This window comes from Erinaceus europaeus, chromosome 20, assembly GCF_950295315.1.
Source record: "Erinaceus europaeus chromosome 20, mEriEur2.1, whole genome shotgun sequence".
In the NCBI taxonomy this organism is placed as follows: domain Eukaryota; kingdom Metazoa; phylum Chordata; class Mammalia; order Eulipotyphla; family Erinaceidae; genus Erinaceus; species Erinaceus europaeus.
In genome coordinates, this window is record NC_080181.1 from 55,489,839 (window position 1) to 55,506,029 (window position 16,191).

Genomic DNA, 16,191 nt, shown 5'->3' on the forward strand with positions numbered 1-16,191 from the left:
TTGTTGGCTAGGACAGAGAGAAATGGAGAGAGGAGGGGAAGACAGACACCTGCAGACCTGCTTCACCGCCTGGGAAGCGACTCCCCTGCAGGTGGGGAGCCAGGGGCTCGAACCGGGATCCTCATGCCGGTCCTTGTGCTTTGCGCCACCTGCGCTTAACCCGCTGCGCTACCGCCAGACTCCCTAAATGGACCCTATTACCTAAAAGTTTCTTCACTCTCGCCCAAACAGCTCTTCAGCTCACTGGGCACCCACGGCTCCGCCAGGCTACGCGCTAAGAAAGCAAGGAGGCGCAAAGAAAAACTTCCCAGGCTTAGCCCAGCTCCACACTGCGCATGCTCGCTGGGCGATCCGTGGGGGGTAGACCGCTAGAAACCCTGAGCCCGGGCGGAAGTGAGCCTGTGAGAAATCTGGAGATCGGGCGGAAGCCAGCCTGATAGACACTCGAAAGCTTGGATGAAAGAGAGCCTGGGGGCGGGGCTTGGTGCGCCGGGCGCCGGAAGTGCGTTGGCAAACACCGGAAGTGCGTCAGCAAGCGGCAAGGCGCGAGTTTTGGAAGTGGGCAAGGGCGGGGAGGCGGTGGAGCCGGGCAAGTGGGGTTTGGCGCTTCTCCGACAGGTGAGACTTGAGTCACGGGGAGGGGATAAGGCGGTGTAGACTAGTGGGCTCTCTGTTCCGAGACGTCTTTCTGGAGTTTTCGACGGCTGGTCGGCTCGGACGCGTCCCCGGACCTGGGGATGCTCGGGTTGCTCGCCCTCCGGGGCGGAGTCGTCGCGAGCTCCCCCGGGTTCCCCGGGTCCCGGGCCTCCGCGCGAGCGCGGCCACAGCATGGCGGCCGCTGGCCAGGCCGCGTCTGGGGCCCGACTGGGCCTCTCGGACCAGCCGTCAGCACACGGACAAAGGGGGTGAAGGCTGTGCGGCTCGGGGCCGGCCCCTGCCCGCCATGTTCCTGACTCGCGGCTCCCCTCACCTGGGGATGATCGCACCTGCGCACCTGGGTGCTTGGCTTGGGGTCAGGTTCTCCAGGTGTAGAAGGCCGGACCCAGTCATTCACTTATTTAGTCTTTTTAAAATTTTTTTTAAAAAATGTTTATTCCATTTTGTTGCCCTTGTTTTGTTGTTATTATTATTACTGTTGTTATTAATGTCGTTGTTGGATAGGACAGAGAGACATGGAGAGAGGAGGGGAAGACAGAGGGGGAGAGAAAGACAGACACCTGCAGACCTGCTTCACCGCCTGGGAAGCGACGCCCCTGCAGGTGGGGAGCCGGGGGCTCGAACCTGGATCCTGACGCTTTGCGCCACCTGCGCTTAACCCGCCGCGCTGCCGCCCGACTCCACCCTTATTCAGTCTTTTATTTGTCACTATTATTACTATCACTTTTTTTAAATTACGTTTGTTTATTGGGTAGAGACAGGCAGAAATCGAAAGGGAAGGGCGTGATAGAGAGGAGGAGAGACAGACCGACACCTGCAGCCCTGCTTCACCACTTGCAAAGCTTTCCCCCTGCAGGTGGGGACTGGGGGCTCGAACCCGGATCTTTGAGCACTGTAACGAGCGCTCAACTAGGTGCGCCGCCACGAGGCCCATTATTGTCATTATTACTATTGTTGTTATTATATCCCTGCCTCCAGGGTTACCGCTGGGGCTCGGTGCCTGCACCACGAATCCACTGCTCCTGGAGGCCATCCGTTGCCCTTGTTATAACTATTGTTGTTGTTATTGATGTCGTTGTTGTTGGATAGGACAGAGAGAAATGGAGAGAGGAGGGGCAGACAGAGAGGGGGAGAGAAAGACAGACACCTGCAGACCTGCTTCACCGCCTGTGAAGCGACTCCCCTGCAGGTGGGGAGCCGGGGTTCGAACCGGGATCCTCATGCCGGTCCTTGCGCTTTGTGCCACCTGCGCTTAACCCGCTGCGCCACCGCCGGACTCCCGGGGTCGGTGTGTTTATCCGACTTACTGGGAGCAGAGTGCTCGGCTCCGTGAAGGGCACAGCCTGCCGGGACCTGGGCCTCGCAGGGTTTATAGTCGGTGGAAGATGCGGTTCCTCTGCGTCGAGCTCGCCGCCCGGTTTGCTTTTCTTCCAGGGTGGGAGACACTCAGGCTTCCTCCGGTGCAGGCTGGGCGGTGGCGCAGGCGATCAGGTGCTGCACTCCCACTCCCAGCATATGCAATGTCAGGGTGATGCTCCGGTTCTCTCTCTACTTGTAAACAAGTCTTTCTTTAAAAAAAAAAAAAGTTACTTGATTTGATAGGGCAGAGGAGAAACTGAGAGGCGAGAGGAGCTAGGGAGAGAGTCAGAGAGACACCTGCAGACCTGTCTCACCATTTGTGAAGCTTCCCCCACACCTCCCAAGTTGGGGGTCTGGGGCTCGGACCCTGTCCTTGTGCTTGGTGATCTGTGCACTCAACCAGGTGCGCTACTACCTGGCCCCATAAACAGATCTTTTTAAAAGTTTCCTCCAGATGTGATAGAGGCTAGGCCTGAACCTGTATGGTTCTTAGGGCAAAGCAGAAGCACTATCCAGATAAGTTGTTTTACTGGCTTGGGATATAAACTTGTTTTAAAGAGATTTACTTATTTTTATCTTTATTTATTGGATAGAGAGCCAGAAATCAAGAGGGAAGGGGTGGATAGAGAGGAAGAGAGAGAGAGAGAGACACCTGCAGCCCTGCTTCACCACTCGTGAAGCTTTCCCCCTGCAAGTGGGGACCAGGGACTCGAACCTGGGACCTTGCACATTGTAATATGTGCGCTCAACTAGGTGCACCACCACCCGGCCCCAGAGATTTATTTATTAACATGACAGAGGAAGAGAGAACCAGAGCCTTCTCTGGCACATGCAGTGCCTGGGATGGAACTCCAGACCCCACGTTTTTGAAGTCCAGCGCTCGAGGCACTCCTCCAGCTCCTGGACAGCAAGATGTAGTTCATAATAGCAGCTACACATGTAAGTTAAAAGTTTGATGGCTACCACAGTGGTGGGGTGCTGGATTTAACAAGGAGGGGTGCCCCAGAGTTAGATCCCGCCACTGCATATGCTGGAGTTGAGAGTTGCTCTGGTTTCTTCTATGATAAAAACAAATCTTTAAAGGAAAAACTTTGATGGCAGGAGATCTGTGCTGTCTTGAAAGAATGTAATGGGGAAGCGGTTAATCTAGACCAAGCTTCCGTGGATTGAGTGGAAATCCTTGAGGATTTGTAGAGATTAACAAAGATTGTGGGGCAGGGGTGAAACGAGGTCTTTTTAAAGACCCAGGTGGAGAAAAATCACAGGGAAAGGCCCATAGCTGGAAGAATGTGGTGGGGAGGGTTGCAGGGCTGAAAGCAATTGGCTGGAGGAAAGTGGTGAAGGAGACGTAGGCAGGGGAAAGACTTTGAACTTTTAGATGCTGGCATTGAGAGAGGAGGTGGTGGAAGTAAGTGTGTGTGTGTGTGTGTGTGTGTGTGTGTGTGTGTGCGCGCGTGCTTGCGCGTGCGCACGTGTGCTCGCACACTGGGGGGTGACTCAGAGATTCTGACTTCAGGAATATATTTTTCTTTTTTAAAAAAAGTTATTTATCTTTATTTTATTACCAGAGCACTGCTCAGCCCTGGCTTATGGTGGTGCAGGGAATTGAACCTGGGATTTCAGAGCCTCAGGTATGAGAGTCTCTTTGCATAACCATTATGCTATCTACCCCTGCCCCTATTTTTCTTTTTCTAATATATATTTTAAAGTATTTTTATTACTGGATAGAGACAGAGAAATTGAGGGGGGGTAGAAAGTGAAAGAGACACCTGCAGCCCTGCTTCACCACTGTGAAGCTTTCCCCTGCAGATGGGGACCGGGGGCTTGAACTTGGGTCCTTGCACACTGTAATGTGTGCATAACCAGGTGCACCACTGCCTGGCCCCAGAATTTTTTTTTCTTATGTGAGAGATAACCAAGCTCTTTTCTTCTATTTATGATGTTCTGTATCAAATTAACATTATGGGAATTGAACCCAGAATTCCTGTATGAACTTTATGGATAAACCACCTCTCCAGCATGCCCTGACTTAGGCACTTTTTTTTCTCCTGGTGGCCATTTTTCCTTTATTTTATTTGTTAGGACCAAGAGAAATTGAGAGGGAAGGGGAAGATAGAAAGGGAGAACAGAAACACCTGCAGACCTGCTTCACCATTTGTACTTGTACATTGGGGAGGGAGCAGGGCTCAAACTCAGGTTCTGTGTGCTCAGCCTGGTGAGGCCTCCCAGCTCTTGTCTCTGTTTCCTTTTTATTATTAGTGTTTTAGTAGTGGCTAACAAGATTGTACAGTACAATTTCATGGTTGCCACCATCAGAGTTCCATGTTCCATCCCCTCCATTAGAGGCTTCCCTACTATTCTTTATCCCTCTGGGGGTAAGGACCAAAATTCCTCATGGGGAGCAGAAGGTGGGAGGTCTGGTTTCTGTAATTGCTTCTCTGCTGGTCATGGGTGTTGGCAGGTACATCCACTCCCCCAGCTTCTCTCTCTCTTTTCCTAGTGGGGGAGGGCTCTGGGAGGGGATTCCAGGGTAGACTACATCCACTCCCCCAGCTTCTCTCTCTCTCTTTTCCTAGTGGGGGAGGGCTCTGGGAGGGGATTCCAGGGTAGACTGGTGAGGTCGTCTGCCCAGGGAGGGCAAAGCTCAAGGATCAGCGTTAGGATCCCAGTTTGAGCCCCCAGCCCCCCACCTGCAGGGGGGTCACTTCACAAGCGGTGAAGCAGGTCTGCAGGTGTCTCTCCCCCCCATCTCCCTGTCCTCTCTCGATTTTTGTCCTGCCCAACAACGACAACAATAACAACGACAATAAACAGCAAAGACAACAAATGGGGGAAAAAATGGCCTTCAGGAGCAGTTCAGGCACAGTGCAGGCATGCTCTAGAGCCCCATCAATAACCCTGGAGACAAAAAAAAAAAAAGTTGCCCAGGTTTCTGGTTTCAGCAGTTGATTAGAAGACCCAAGGAGCTGGGCTCAAACAAGGAAGCAGCAGAAAGTGGAGTAGGGTTTCCACTGTCTGCATTTCCCCTTCCCTAAGTCTTGCCTAGTGAACCTGCTTTTTTCCCTCCCTTCCTTCCCATTCTTCAGAGTCACCATCTTAGTTTCGTCACTACTGCTAACGTAGTGCTAGGTTGATCCCCTAGCCCTTCTTCCTCAGAACCTCCCCGCTTTTAAATCTGCATATTGGGGCCAGACTCGGTTTCCTCTCATTTCTTCAATCCAGTCAGTTTCTCTTTTGCTCTCCCAAGTGTGGTTCCTCTGTATTACAGGATAAGATCAAAATTCCTTACCCTGGCATTTTAAGATGCCACACAGTTTATAAATCCTGGCCTGTCTTTCTGGCCTTCTTACTGCTCCCCTCCATGAACTCTACTCCACTTTATGCATTGTCCCACAGCTGATCTAACTAACCCCCAAATGCTTTTGCTCACTGCATTCTTCCTAGTAGTGAAGAATGTTTACAAACCATCTGGCTACCGTGATGGTGTAAATGGGCAAATGGTATGAAACCCTTTGAGTAGAGTACGAGTTCCTAATAAGGGAATGTCAGAGAATCCTTGAGATAGTTTTGGAAAAGACTCCCCTACAAATACTGCTTACTGTGACTTAATCTGAGTAGCCACTGTGTATACTTGTATACTATCTGTCGGAAGTGTGAGATACTCTGTTAATGAAGAGGGGGACAAGTAAACCTGTTTACTTCTAAGTGGCGTGTCCATCTCTGAAATTTTCTCCTGATAGGGAAAGTTCCCTGATATGTGCAGCAATGGACCAGAAGATTTTATCACTAGCAGCAGAAAAAACAGCTGGCAAACTGCAGGAATTTCTCCAAGTTCTGAAAGATGATGATGTGAGTATACAGAAGCATCCTCTGTGACAGATTCATGACAGGTTCCAAGGACAGGTTAGACAACTCAGTCTCTGTGTCTACCCCCTCTCCTTCTAGGAGACTAGACTTCATTTGATAAACACTCATCAATGGAAATAAGCAAGGTTTTGGAAGAGAAGTGGGCAACTTAGGGCACTTGTGGGTGTTGACGGAACTATGTGCAAATAAGTGTCCTTAGAGGTGGTTCTTGGAATGCTCCTAATTGACTGTAAGACACTTCATTTACCTACTGATAGATATCTTTGTTTTTCACTGAAGGGAATTCATAAACATTGCCACAAATAAACTGAATTGTTTTTTATTATATTTGTTGGTCTATGTGAAGCTTTTTGAAACATTCACAGTTAAGTCCCCTTCCCCATCCCCATCACTTGGCCGGCCGTCTCTTCACCTCCTGCTTTTGAGTGCAGGATGGCCTCAGATGGGAGGGGAGAATGGGTCTTTTCCACCACATGCTTTAGGTTGCCCGTAAATGCATCCACAGTCTGGGGCGCTTTGTTAGATGTCAGTTGTTTGCAGGTGAGAACACTGGGTGGAGACAAGTCTTTTCTTCCACCTAAGGACACACATGTGGCACGGCAGCCACACCTCTAACTCCTTCCGGGACAGGTGGCTGTTATATTTGCCTCTTGAGTGGTAGAAACCTGACAGATGAGTCTTCTCAGGAGGTTAGGCTACTGGGGCGGGGAAATTGTTGCTCAGAGACTTACAGCCTGCTCTTCATTGCAGCTGACTGGTCTCCTTCAGAATCAGGCCTTGAAAGGGAAAGCCGCCGCACCGCTCCTGAGAGCCATCTTCAAAGGTAATGGTAATTAATGCTACCTCTTGGTTCACTGGCAGATTCATTTCCTCTTGGCATAGTTCCTCAATTTTCTCGCAGTTTTCAAGTCCCACTGGTATAATTTCTGTGACTGGGGAGTTCTGCAGAACTACAGCAGTAGTCTCTTGTGAACTTAAATCATTTTGCTGGAGTATGTTGTACTATTGGTTTGGGGGCTTATAAAGGATACATTTCATCAAGTCTGCTTTGCCTTCCCTAAGTGTGCTTCAACTAGTGAAGCAGAAAACAGCAGTGTTGAGTACTGAATCTGCTCGTCAAGGGACACGGGCACCCTGGGGTTTGGTGAAGCAGAATGGCTTAGATGCTTGCGTAGAGAGGCTTAGTTCTCAGGGGACATATTTGTCCCTATACCTTGAACGCTATTGCAGGTTGTGATTCACAGTGGTTTTTTTTTTTTTTTTTTTAAATATTTTATTTTATTTATTTATTCCCTTTTGTTGCCCTTGTTGTTTTATTGTTGTAGTTATTATTGTTGTTGTCGTTGTTGGATAGGACAGAGAGAAATGGAGAGAGGAGGGGAAGACAGAGAGGAGGAGAGAAAGATAGACACCTGCAGACCTGCTTCACCGCCTGTGAAGCGACTCCCCTGCAGGTGGGGAGCCGGGGTTCGAACCGGGATCCTTATGCCGGTCCTTGTGCTTTGCGCCACCTGTGCTTAACCCGCTGCGCTACAGCCCGACTCCCTCAGTGGTTTTTATAAATTACGATAGGGTAAAATCCTACAAGTCTTCTCTCACTTGGGAGGGTGTCTTTGTTTAAGTAGTGGTACTTTATGCTTTGCAGAAGCTTTTCAGTTTGATTTAGTTTTGCTTTTATTATCCTTGCTTTTGCTGAAATTTCTTAAGAAATAGTAATATATTGCATTGTTGGGAAAGTCATGATGCATTTTTGCATAGAAAAACAGAAAAATGTGCCATGACTTCTCTGAAAATCCAATAATAAAAATTCACCATTTTATTAATGTGCACAATTACATATAATTCATCCATTTAAGGTGCAGTTCAGTCTCTTTAGTGTGTTGTGCACCCATCACTGCAATCAATGTTTTAAAAAGGTATACCAAGTATGCATAGAAAGAGAACAAGAGCATCACTCTGGCACATGCAATGACAGAGACTGAACTTGGGACCTCACTCTTGTTATGCCTGGCTGTTTAGCCACTGGGCTGAGTTCCAGATCTTCCCAAGATGGGTGTCAGCACAGCTCACCCTTCACCCAAGTATCATCTTCCTCCACCTACTATCTCCATAGAGCACTGGACCCCCAACTCTCTTTAACCCCCACCCCCTCCCTCCTCCAGATCTGCTATAAAAGACCACCAGGCCATTAAGGGTCTTAGCCTGTATTACCCATTATTTTGATTCTTAGGTTCCATCTGTGAGTGAGATTATCTGGCATTCATCCTTCTCCTTGCTCATTTCATGTAACATGATTCTTCCATTTATATCCATGTAGCAAAAGAGATTTCATTCTGTCTCACAGCTCAGGAGTATTCCATCTGCATAGACCACATTTTCCTTAACCATGGGTTGTTTCTGTTTTGGCTTATTGCAGATAGGGTTGCCATGAACCTAGATGGCATAATAGATTTCTCTGACAAGTGCTTATTAGTTCTCTGGATTGATGCTTAGGAGAAAAATAGCTGGAATGTGTGGTGAGTCCTTTTCCAATGTTCTGAGGAGTTTCCAGGCTGCTTCACAGGCTGAGTCAATGTAATTCCCACCAACAGTATACAGTGGTGCCTTCTTTTCAGTTCTTTTTGATGTATAGTAGTCTCACTGGTGTGAGGTAGTATTGTGTTGTTGTTTTGATTTGCATTTCTCTGATAATCAGTTACTTTGAGCATTTTTGCTTTTATTTGCTTTTCTTATATTTGATAGAGCAGAGAAAAATATAGTGGGAGAGAAAGATAGAGAAAACCGTTGCCTTGTTCCACTGCTCGTGAAGCTTCCCTCCAGCAGGTGGAGACCAGGGACTCCAACCTGGGTTCTTATGCCTGGCAACAGGTACACTCAACCAGGTGTACCACTGCTCAGCCCTCATGTGTGCTATTGGCTTTGGTGAAGAGTTTGTTCAGTTCCCCCCAGTGGGGGTCTTTGCTTTCTTTGTGGCTGAGTTTTGTGAGTTCTTAATCCACATTTTGGTTAGTAATCACTTGTCAGATGTATATCCCATTCAGTAGGGTGTCAGAAACTTTATAGTTTCAGATCTAACTTCTCAGTCTTAGATCCACATTGAGTTGTCCCCCATGCATGGCAACATGTGGTAGTTCTGCTTCATTCTTCATGTAGCGATGCAGTTTTCCCAACACCTTTTATGGAAGAGTCGCTTCTTCATTTATTCTTTTGGGCCCCTTTGTCATAAATGGACTATCCATATGTGTGGGGCTCATTTCTGGACTCTCAGTTCTATTTAATTTATCTTAGGGTCTGTTATTGTTCCAGTACCACACATTTATATAATGGTAGCTCTGTAATATAGTTGGAGATCGGGAAGTGTGATACTTTTCCTCTAATTCTCTTCTCATCTTTAATCTCATTTGGGGTTTTTTTTTTTTTTTCTTATTCTTTTTTTTTCTTTTCTTTTCTTTTCTTTATAAAAAGGAAATACTAACAATTGGGGTTAGTTTTCATGTATGATGTTAAGTGATGTTCTAGTTTTCTTTCTTTTTTTGGCACCTGGCCTAATTCCTGAGCATTTCAGCTATGAACTTTTTTTTCATTTTTCTTCTGATTTCGTAGAGGAAGGATGAGAGAAGGGGCAGAATTGGAAAAGAGCAGAGCACTCCTACATGTCCTGAAGCTTCAAAGCATGCTCCCTCCCAAGTGATGGCCAGGGGTGACCTCACGTGGTAAAACATGCACTCTAGCAGCTGAGTGGTCTTGCAGCCCCGAGCTGCATTTTTCTACACATGGCTACTAAGCTTTCCCAATACAATTGAATGGACATTGTTTTCCCTTCTGAAGTTGTAAAATAGGTATTGCTTGTTGTGCACACCCACTGTGTCTAGATATCTGTCTAGATAACCGTGTGATCAGTTAATGACTGGGTGATGGTTGCCAGGATTTGCTGTGGGGGAACCCATGTGTGTTGGGGGCACACCTTTGAGAGCTTGCTTGGAGGTTCTCACGGATGTATGTTCTGTGCAGGTGTAGACATGATAGCCATAGTTTTGATTTCAAGGCTTTTATTGCTACTTCAATGCAACTAAGATATTCATGAGATTTAACCGAGTTAGACAAATGCCGGGGTGAAGGGCTGTTTACTCGGAGTTAGACCAAATAATGGCGAGCTTGTGTGAGAATGTCTAGACCTCAGCAGAGAAGCCATGTAAGGACAGTTATCTAAGAACTGGGTGTTGCACAAACTCCAGCTGCATTCTTCTGCCCCTTCTAGAGACTGAAAGTATGTTGCAGCTGCTTAGAGTTACTGAACCCCAAATGGAGTACAAGATATGTTAGGAGATATTCTTCCTGCACTGTGACATTATCCTTAACCTTGATCTAAACATAAGATTGCAACACTCCTAAATGTGGCTGTTCTAATCACCATAGAGATTCCAATTGTGATAATGTGGCTTCTGTAGTAAACTGCAATGCAGTTTTTTCTCTTTGTCCTTCAGATTTGTATTACTTCATTTGCTGCTTGCTTTTCTGTCACAATCAGGTTCTCCCTGTTCTGAGCAAGCTGGAGCCCTCAGGAGGCGCAAGTTGTACACTTGCTGTATCCAGTTGGTGGAATCTGGAGATTTGCAGGAAGAGGTAGCATCTGGAATCATAGGACTGCTGATGCTGGAGGTGAGACGATAAACAAACTCTTGTTGGGGCAGGGGTATTTTGAAGGGTTTATAGTCTGTCAGGCAGGAAACACTGTTTTGGTTCTGTTAGTGGATAAGAGCTACTGTGGAATAGCTGCTGGGTGTGCCAGATCTACTCAGAGCTTTGTGCATGCGCTATAGCACTGAGCTACCTACTCTGCCTTTGGTGTTGTTGTTGTTGCTACCAGGGTTATTACTGGGGCTTAGTGCCTGCACAGTGAATTCGCTGCTCCCGGCGGCCTCCCTCCTCCGTAAGGCAAGTTGAGGAATGGGGGTGGGGGGTGGGGATAGACAGACACTGCAGCACTGTATCACCCATGCAGGTGGGGACCAAGGCCTTGCTCATTATAACTGTGCTCTCAATTGCATTTGTCACTGCTCCAGCCCTCCATCCATCCGTCTGTCTACCTCTCTCTCTCTCTCTAACCCTTCCCCCTTCTTTCCTTCTTTCCCTTTTTATTTCCTTCCCTTCTTTATTCCTCCTTTACTTTCTTTTCTTTTTTTTTTGTTTGCATCCAGGGTTATTGCCAGGGCTTGGTGCCTGCACCATGAATCTACTGCTCCTTTTGTTGCCCTTGTTTTATCATTGTTGTGGTTATTATTATTGTTGTTGTTGCTGCTGCCGTCATTGGATAGGACAGAGAGAAATCGAGAGAGGAGGGGAGATGGGGAGAGAAAGATAGACACCTGCAGACCTGCTTCACCGCCTGTGAAGTAACGCCTCTGCAGGTGGGGAGCCGGGAGTTCGAACCGGGACCCCTTACGTTGGTCCTTGCACTCCTCTCCTAATCTTCTTTTTGTTCTTTTTACAGGCAGAAGGCAGAGAGAGAGAGAGTGAAAGAGGCCGTAGCACCAAAGTTGCCTCAAGGCTTGAGCCTGTCCAAATGAGCTATTCTGACTGCTCCCCCCCCAAACAGAGGATGAGAGACAAAATGGGGAAGAGAAAGGGGGTATGGAGAGAAACAACACATCACCACTTTACCTCATAAAGCTTCCTCGTTTCCTAGGTGCTTCTGTGTGATGGCCAGGGGTTTGGCCCTGGGCTCGTCATGCATGGTAAAGTTTACACTTGACCAAACAAACTCTCACTCCCTTCCGGACCTTTTTTTTTTTTTTTTTTTTTTTATCAGATAGGGACAGGGAGAAAGGGAAAGACACCACAGCACTGAAGCTTTCCCCAGTGTGGTGGGGACTGGGCTTCATCATGAGTGTCATATATGACAAGGAAGTCACATTTCCAAGTGAACTATCTTACCTTGCTGGCCTCCTCAACTCTTTTTTTTTTTTTTTTTTTTTTTAAGTTGCCACCAGTGTTACTGCTAGGGCTTGGTGCCAATACAATGAATCCAACTCTCCTGGAAGCCTATTCTTTTCTTGTGTTCTTTCTATCTTATTTAATAAGACAAGAGAAAGTGAGAGGGGAGATAGGGTGAGAATGATGGATGCCTGCAGACCTGCTTCACTGCAGCATACCCCCTGCAAGTGGTGAGCAGGGGGCTCGAATCTGAGTCCTTGCACATGGTAATGTGTGTGCTCAACCAGGAGTCCCACCACCCACGTCAAGTTTCCCCTATACTTTTGTATGTATAGTGGGAGTGGCTAAGAGAGACGCCAAAGCACTGCCACACCGTCCATAGTGCTCCATTGTACTTTCTCTGGTGCTCCTATGTGGTGCCAGGGTTGAACCCAGGCCTCATACTTCATAAGATACGTTGAGTCATTTCTTGATCCTTAAATTTCGTTTTTGATATCACACACAAGTGACACTGAAAAATTAACATATTTGAAAGCATTACTGAGAGAGAACTCTGAGTTTTAGTTTTGTATAAAGCACATAATTTATACATCCATTATAGAACAAAATTGGAATTTTAATACCAGTTCTGTTCTGCAGAAAGACACTATTATTATTACTATATTATTATTATTATATTTGGAAATAGCTTATAAGACATTTGGGTTTTTGCTTACTGTCTTGTTTTCCTCACAAAATCCTAGGCTCACAATTTGTCGGGACCTTTATTGGTTGAATTAGCCAATGAGTTTATTCTTGCTGTCGAAGAGGGTGGACTAAAGAATGGGAAATCTTTGGAGTTGTTACCTGTCATTTTCACTGCCCTTGCTACCAAAGAGGAAAAACTAGTTTACGGAAAAGGTACTTTCCTTTGGATTTTAATGGCTTTTTTTTTTCTTTTTAATTTTAGTATGTTTCTTAGTGTATTTTGTGTTACTAGGTGAGCTGAGTGGAGAAGGATGTAAGACACAGTTGATCGCCGCCCTCTGTTCTGGCCGGTGAGTGTCAATAGTGCGCACGGCCATTTGGGGGCTGCGTGTGGCAGAAATAGAATTGCAGTTTCTGGAATTTATGCTGCTGAATGAAGTTTCTTTGTGATATGCCACTATAAAACCATTTAGTCTGATATATTTTTGAAAGATTAATTCCTTTATTCTCTGTTCTAAGACTATACATTCAGTTTCTGTTTACTTCACAATATTAGCGTAGCAGTATGTGAACATGTGCGATATTTGTGAAGAACTTAGGCATACAGTAATAGTTATATAAGTTGTATTCTGATATGTAAGCTATTCATGAAGTGAATACCCCTAAAAAGGAAATATTGGGTGGTCAGAAAAATCGATGCATTTTTGCATAGAAAAAAATGTCATGACTTACCTGATAAGCCAATATTTGCAACCCAGAAGGTGGTGAAACAGATAAAGCATTGGACTTTCAAGCATGAAATGTTGGGTTTAATTCTCTGCAGTTCATGTGCTGGAGTGATGCTCTGCTTCTTTCTCTCCCCCTTCCATTAATAAGTGTGTGTGTGTGTGTGTGTGTGTATGCAGAAATTGATGAGAGAGAGGAGATAGGGAGAAAGAGACACCTACAGGATGTTTTTGCTATATAAAAACTGTTGGATTTAATATTCTTACATATTTGAGTGAACTTTTATATCATGAATAGTAAATTATTTAAAAATATTTTAGTGTAGAGACAGACACATATATAGAGAAGGAGGGAGAGAGAGAGACAGATACCAGCATTATATGCCATTAGACTTTTATTTTGCCAGTCTTAGGGGTTAAAAGTTATAATTTCACTGTTTCAAATGTCATTTGAAAATCTGAATTGTTGGACAGGGAGGATAACATAATGGTAATGTAAACAGATTCTCATGTCTGACACTTCAAGGTCCCAAGTCCGTGCCCCACACCACTGTTAGCCAGAGCTGAGCAGTGCTCTGGTAAAAAGAAAATAATAATGATAATAATAATAACAATAATAAATAAATAAATCTTATTGTCTAGTGGTGCTGAGCCAGACTTAAAATAGCCCGAATAATTATTTTCTCATTACAATGTAATGAGGTCTTGTGCTGTAATAAGTAAAACAGCTTACATGGGATAAGCTTTTATATTCTTTGTATTTTTCTTTACCCAGATGGGAGCAGCAATACATAATCCAGCTCACCTCTATGTTCAAGTAAGCATCATCATTCCCTTATCTTTTTATATTTTATTTTTCTAGAAACCACAAAGTAGCAAGGTAAAACACCACTCTCTTACTCTTTCAAAGTACTGGAACCTTGTTACAAGATTCAGGCCCCGCTTTTTACTTTGTTGGTTTAAAGTATAGCTTGGGGAGCTCGGGCAGGAGTAGTGCAGCAGGTTAAGCGCACATGGCGCAAAGTGCAAGGACCGGCTTAAAGATCCTTCTCTCCTCTCTCCGTCTTCCCCTCATCTCTCTATATCTTTCTGTCCAACAACAATGACAACAATAACAATCATAACAACGACAAACAACAAGGGCAACATAAGGGAAAAAATAGCCTCCAGGAGCACTAGATTCCTGGTGCAAGCTCTGAGCCCCAGAAATAACCCTAGAGGCAATAAATAAATAAATAAATAGGTCTTCTCCTGAGTTTCCCGGTTAGATCTCTGTGCCCTGGTGTCCCTCCCTGTTGCTGCTCCAGATTCTGAGGGTAGTAGCAATGGAGACTCAGAGTTGTACTTGGTGAGTCTCTGGGGAGTCCTTTCCTCCCTTCAGCTGTCCCCTTGTTGGTGGAGCAGACTGGAGGTGGTGTCTCCACTGACAAACTGTCGAACTGTTAGCAGTCACTTAATCTCTCCTTAGGCCCCTCTCTCCTCTCTGTCACCAGCCACGCGTGTTTGTACTCACGGGTGATTTACTGGGTTTCTGTGGTCATTCTAGTGCTGTCTTGTTTCGGTCCGGGTGGTCTCCTTTGGTATTCCTAGTTGATCCGGGAGAGGAGAGGAGAGGAGAGGAGAGAAAGCGATCTGCTGCTCGTAGCTCCGCCTCCGGAAGTCTAAATAAATAAATAAATAAATTAATTAATTAATTAAGTAAGTATAACTTGGTAATCTCCCTCCCATCCCCTGATAAATTTAGCTTAGGCAAGGTTACTGGTCTCCCTTAAGGCTTTTCATCAGAGAAAAACCAGATGGGGAGCATAATCTGATAGTCACCAAAGTAGACTCTGGTCTTTGGAATCTTTGTTCCACAGGGATGTCCCTCTGACTGCAGAAGAGGGGGACATTGTGATTGAAAAAGTGTTGAAGATGTTCTCTAAAATGAATCTTCAAGAAATACCACCTCTGGCCTATCAACTTCTGATTCTCTCCTCAAAGGTATAATTTCTCCTGATTCTGGTGGCATAACCGTTTTGACCATGCAGCATTCCCTCTCCTCCCCTTCCCCCCCTTTCCTCTCTCAAGGCTGAGGCTGTGCACATGCGTGATCTCACTGCTCCAAAGATGCTTTTTCATTTGGCTAGAGAGACAGAAGAAGAGAGGTATCACAGGTGCCATAGCACTTCCCAGATGGCACAGGGGCTCCAACCTGGCCTGTGTGCTTGGCAGGGTGTGTGCCCTACCTGCTGAGTCTGGCGCTCAGTGTATTCATCCTCTTTACATACGAGTTCATAGAGCCTTTCATTTCATGTATGATGGTTTATAGAGCCCAGCTTCCTGTCAAAGAAAGTAGTGCGTACAGTGTGCCATTTACTACCACATTTTCTGTATGTGGTACTGAAAGGATAAAGAGCCCAGAGAGGGGTGGACTGTAAGCCCCTTAACACAGTTTTAACATGCAGGTATTACATAAATTCTTTGATTCTAGATTATAATTTGTTTAAATTTATTCAGTAATCCTATAAACTGAAATATGCTTAAATTCAATATCTGTCTTGCCCTCCTGTATGTGACAGCTTCTGACCGGTCTTGTTTTTTTCCAGGGAAGTAGAAAGAGAGTGTTAGAAGGAATCGTGGCTTCTTCAACGAGCTGGACAAACAGTGTAAAGAGGAACAGGGTGGTGATGCTGAGTAAGTAAAATCGCATAGAAGTGACATGGTTTTTTCAGCTCAGTCTTTTTACTGCGTATTACAGTTTCTTATCTGACTTTTCAGTCTCTTACCTCAGTATAGAACATCCTGATGAGAGGATTGTTCAGTAAGAAAGTTTAGAGAGTGGTGCAGCTGGACAATAGGGATGAACCAGTCAGGAAAACCCTCTCTCCTGGAACCTAATTAATGAGAACAGAACAAAATAACTTTTTAAGAATATTAAGAAAGTGATAAACAGGTAACTGGTAGGTGCGATAGTGATAGC

The 16,191-nt window shown here is 45.7% G+C and overlaps 1 protein-coding gene and 1 pseudogene across 1 annotated transcript in view; one reads left to right on the forward strand and one right to left on the reverse strand.

The window, feature by feature from the left end:
- Positions 1–524: 524 nt before the first annotated feature.
- Positions 525–16,191, forward strand: part of FANCI (FA complementation group I) — a 51,153-nt gene continuing 35,486 nt past the window's right edge. Inside the window, 10 exon segments of the mRNA XM_007527371.3 lie at positions 525–618; positions 5,757–5,865; positions 6,634–6,706; positions 10,412–10,542; positions 12,561–12,717; positions 12,797–12,854; positions 14,005–14,046; positions 15,089–15,212; positions 15,818–15,848; positions 15,851–15,905. Coding sequence (XP_007527433.2) covers positions 5,782–5,865; positions 6,634–6,706; positions 10,412–10,542; positions 12,561–12,717; positions 12,797–12,854; positions 14,005–14,046; positions 15,089–15,212; positions 15,818–15,848; positions 15,851–15,905 — 755 coding nt within the window. The 5' untranslated portion in view covers positions 525–618; positions 5,757–5,781.
- Positions 6,395–6,514, reverse strand: LOC132535169 (small nucleolar RNA SNORA17; annotated as a pseudogene).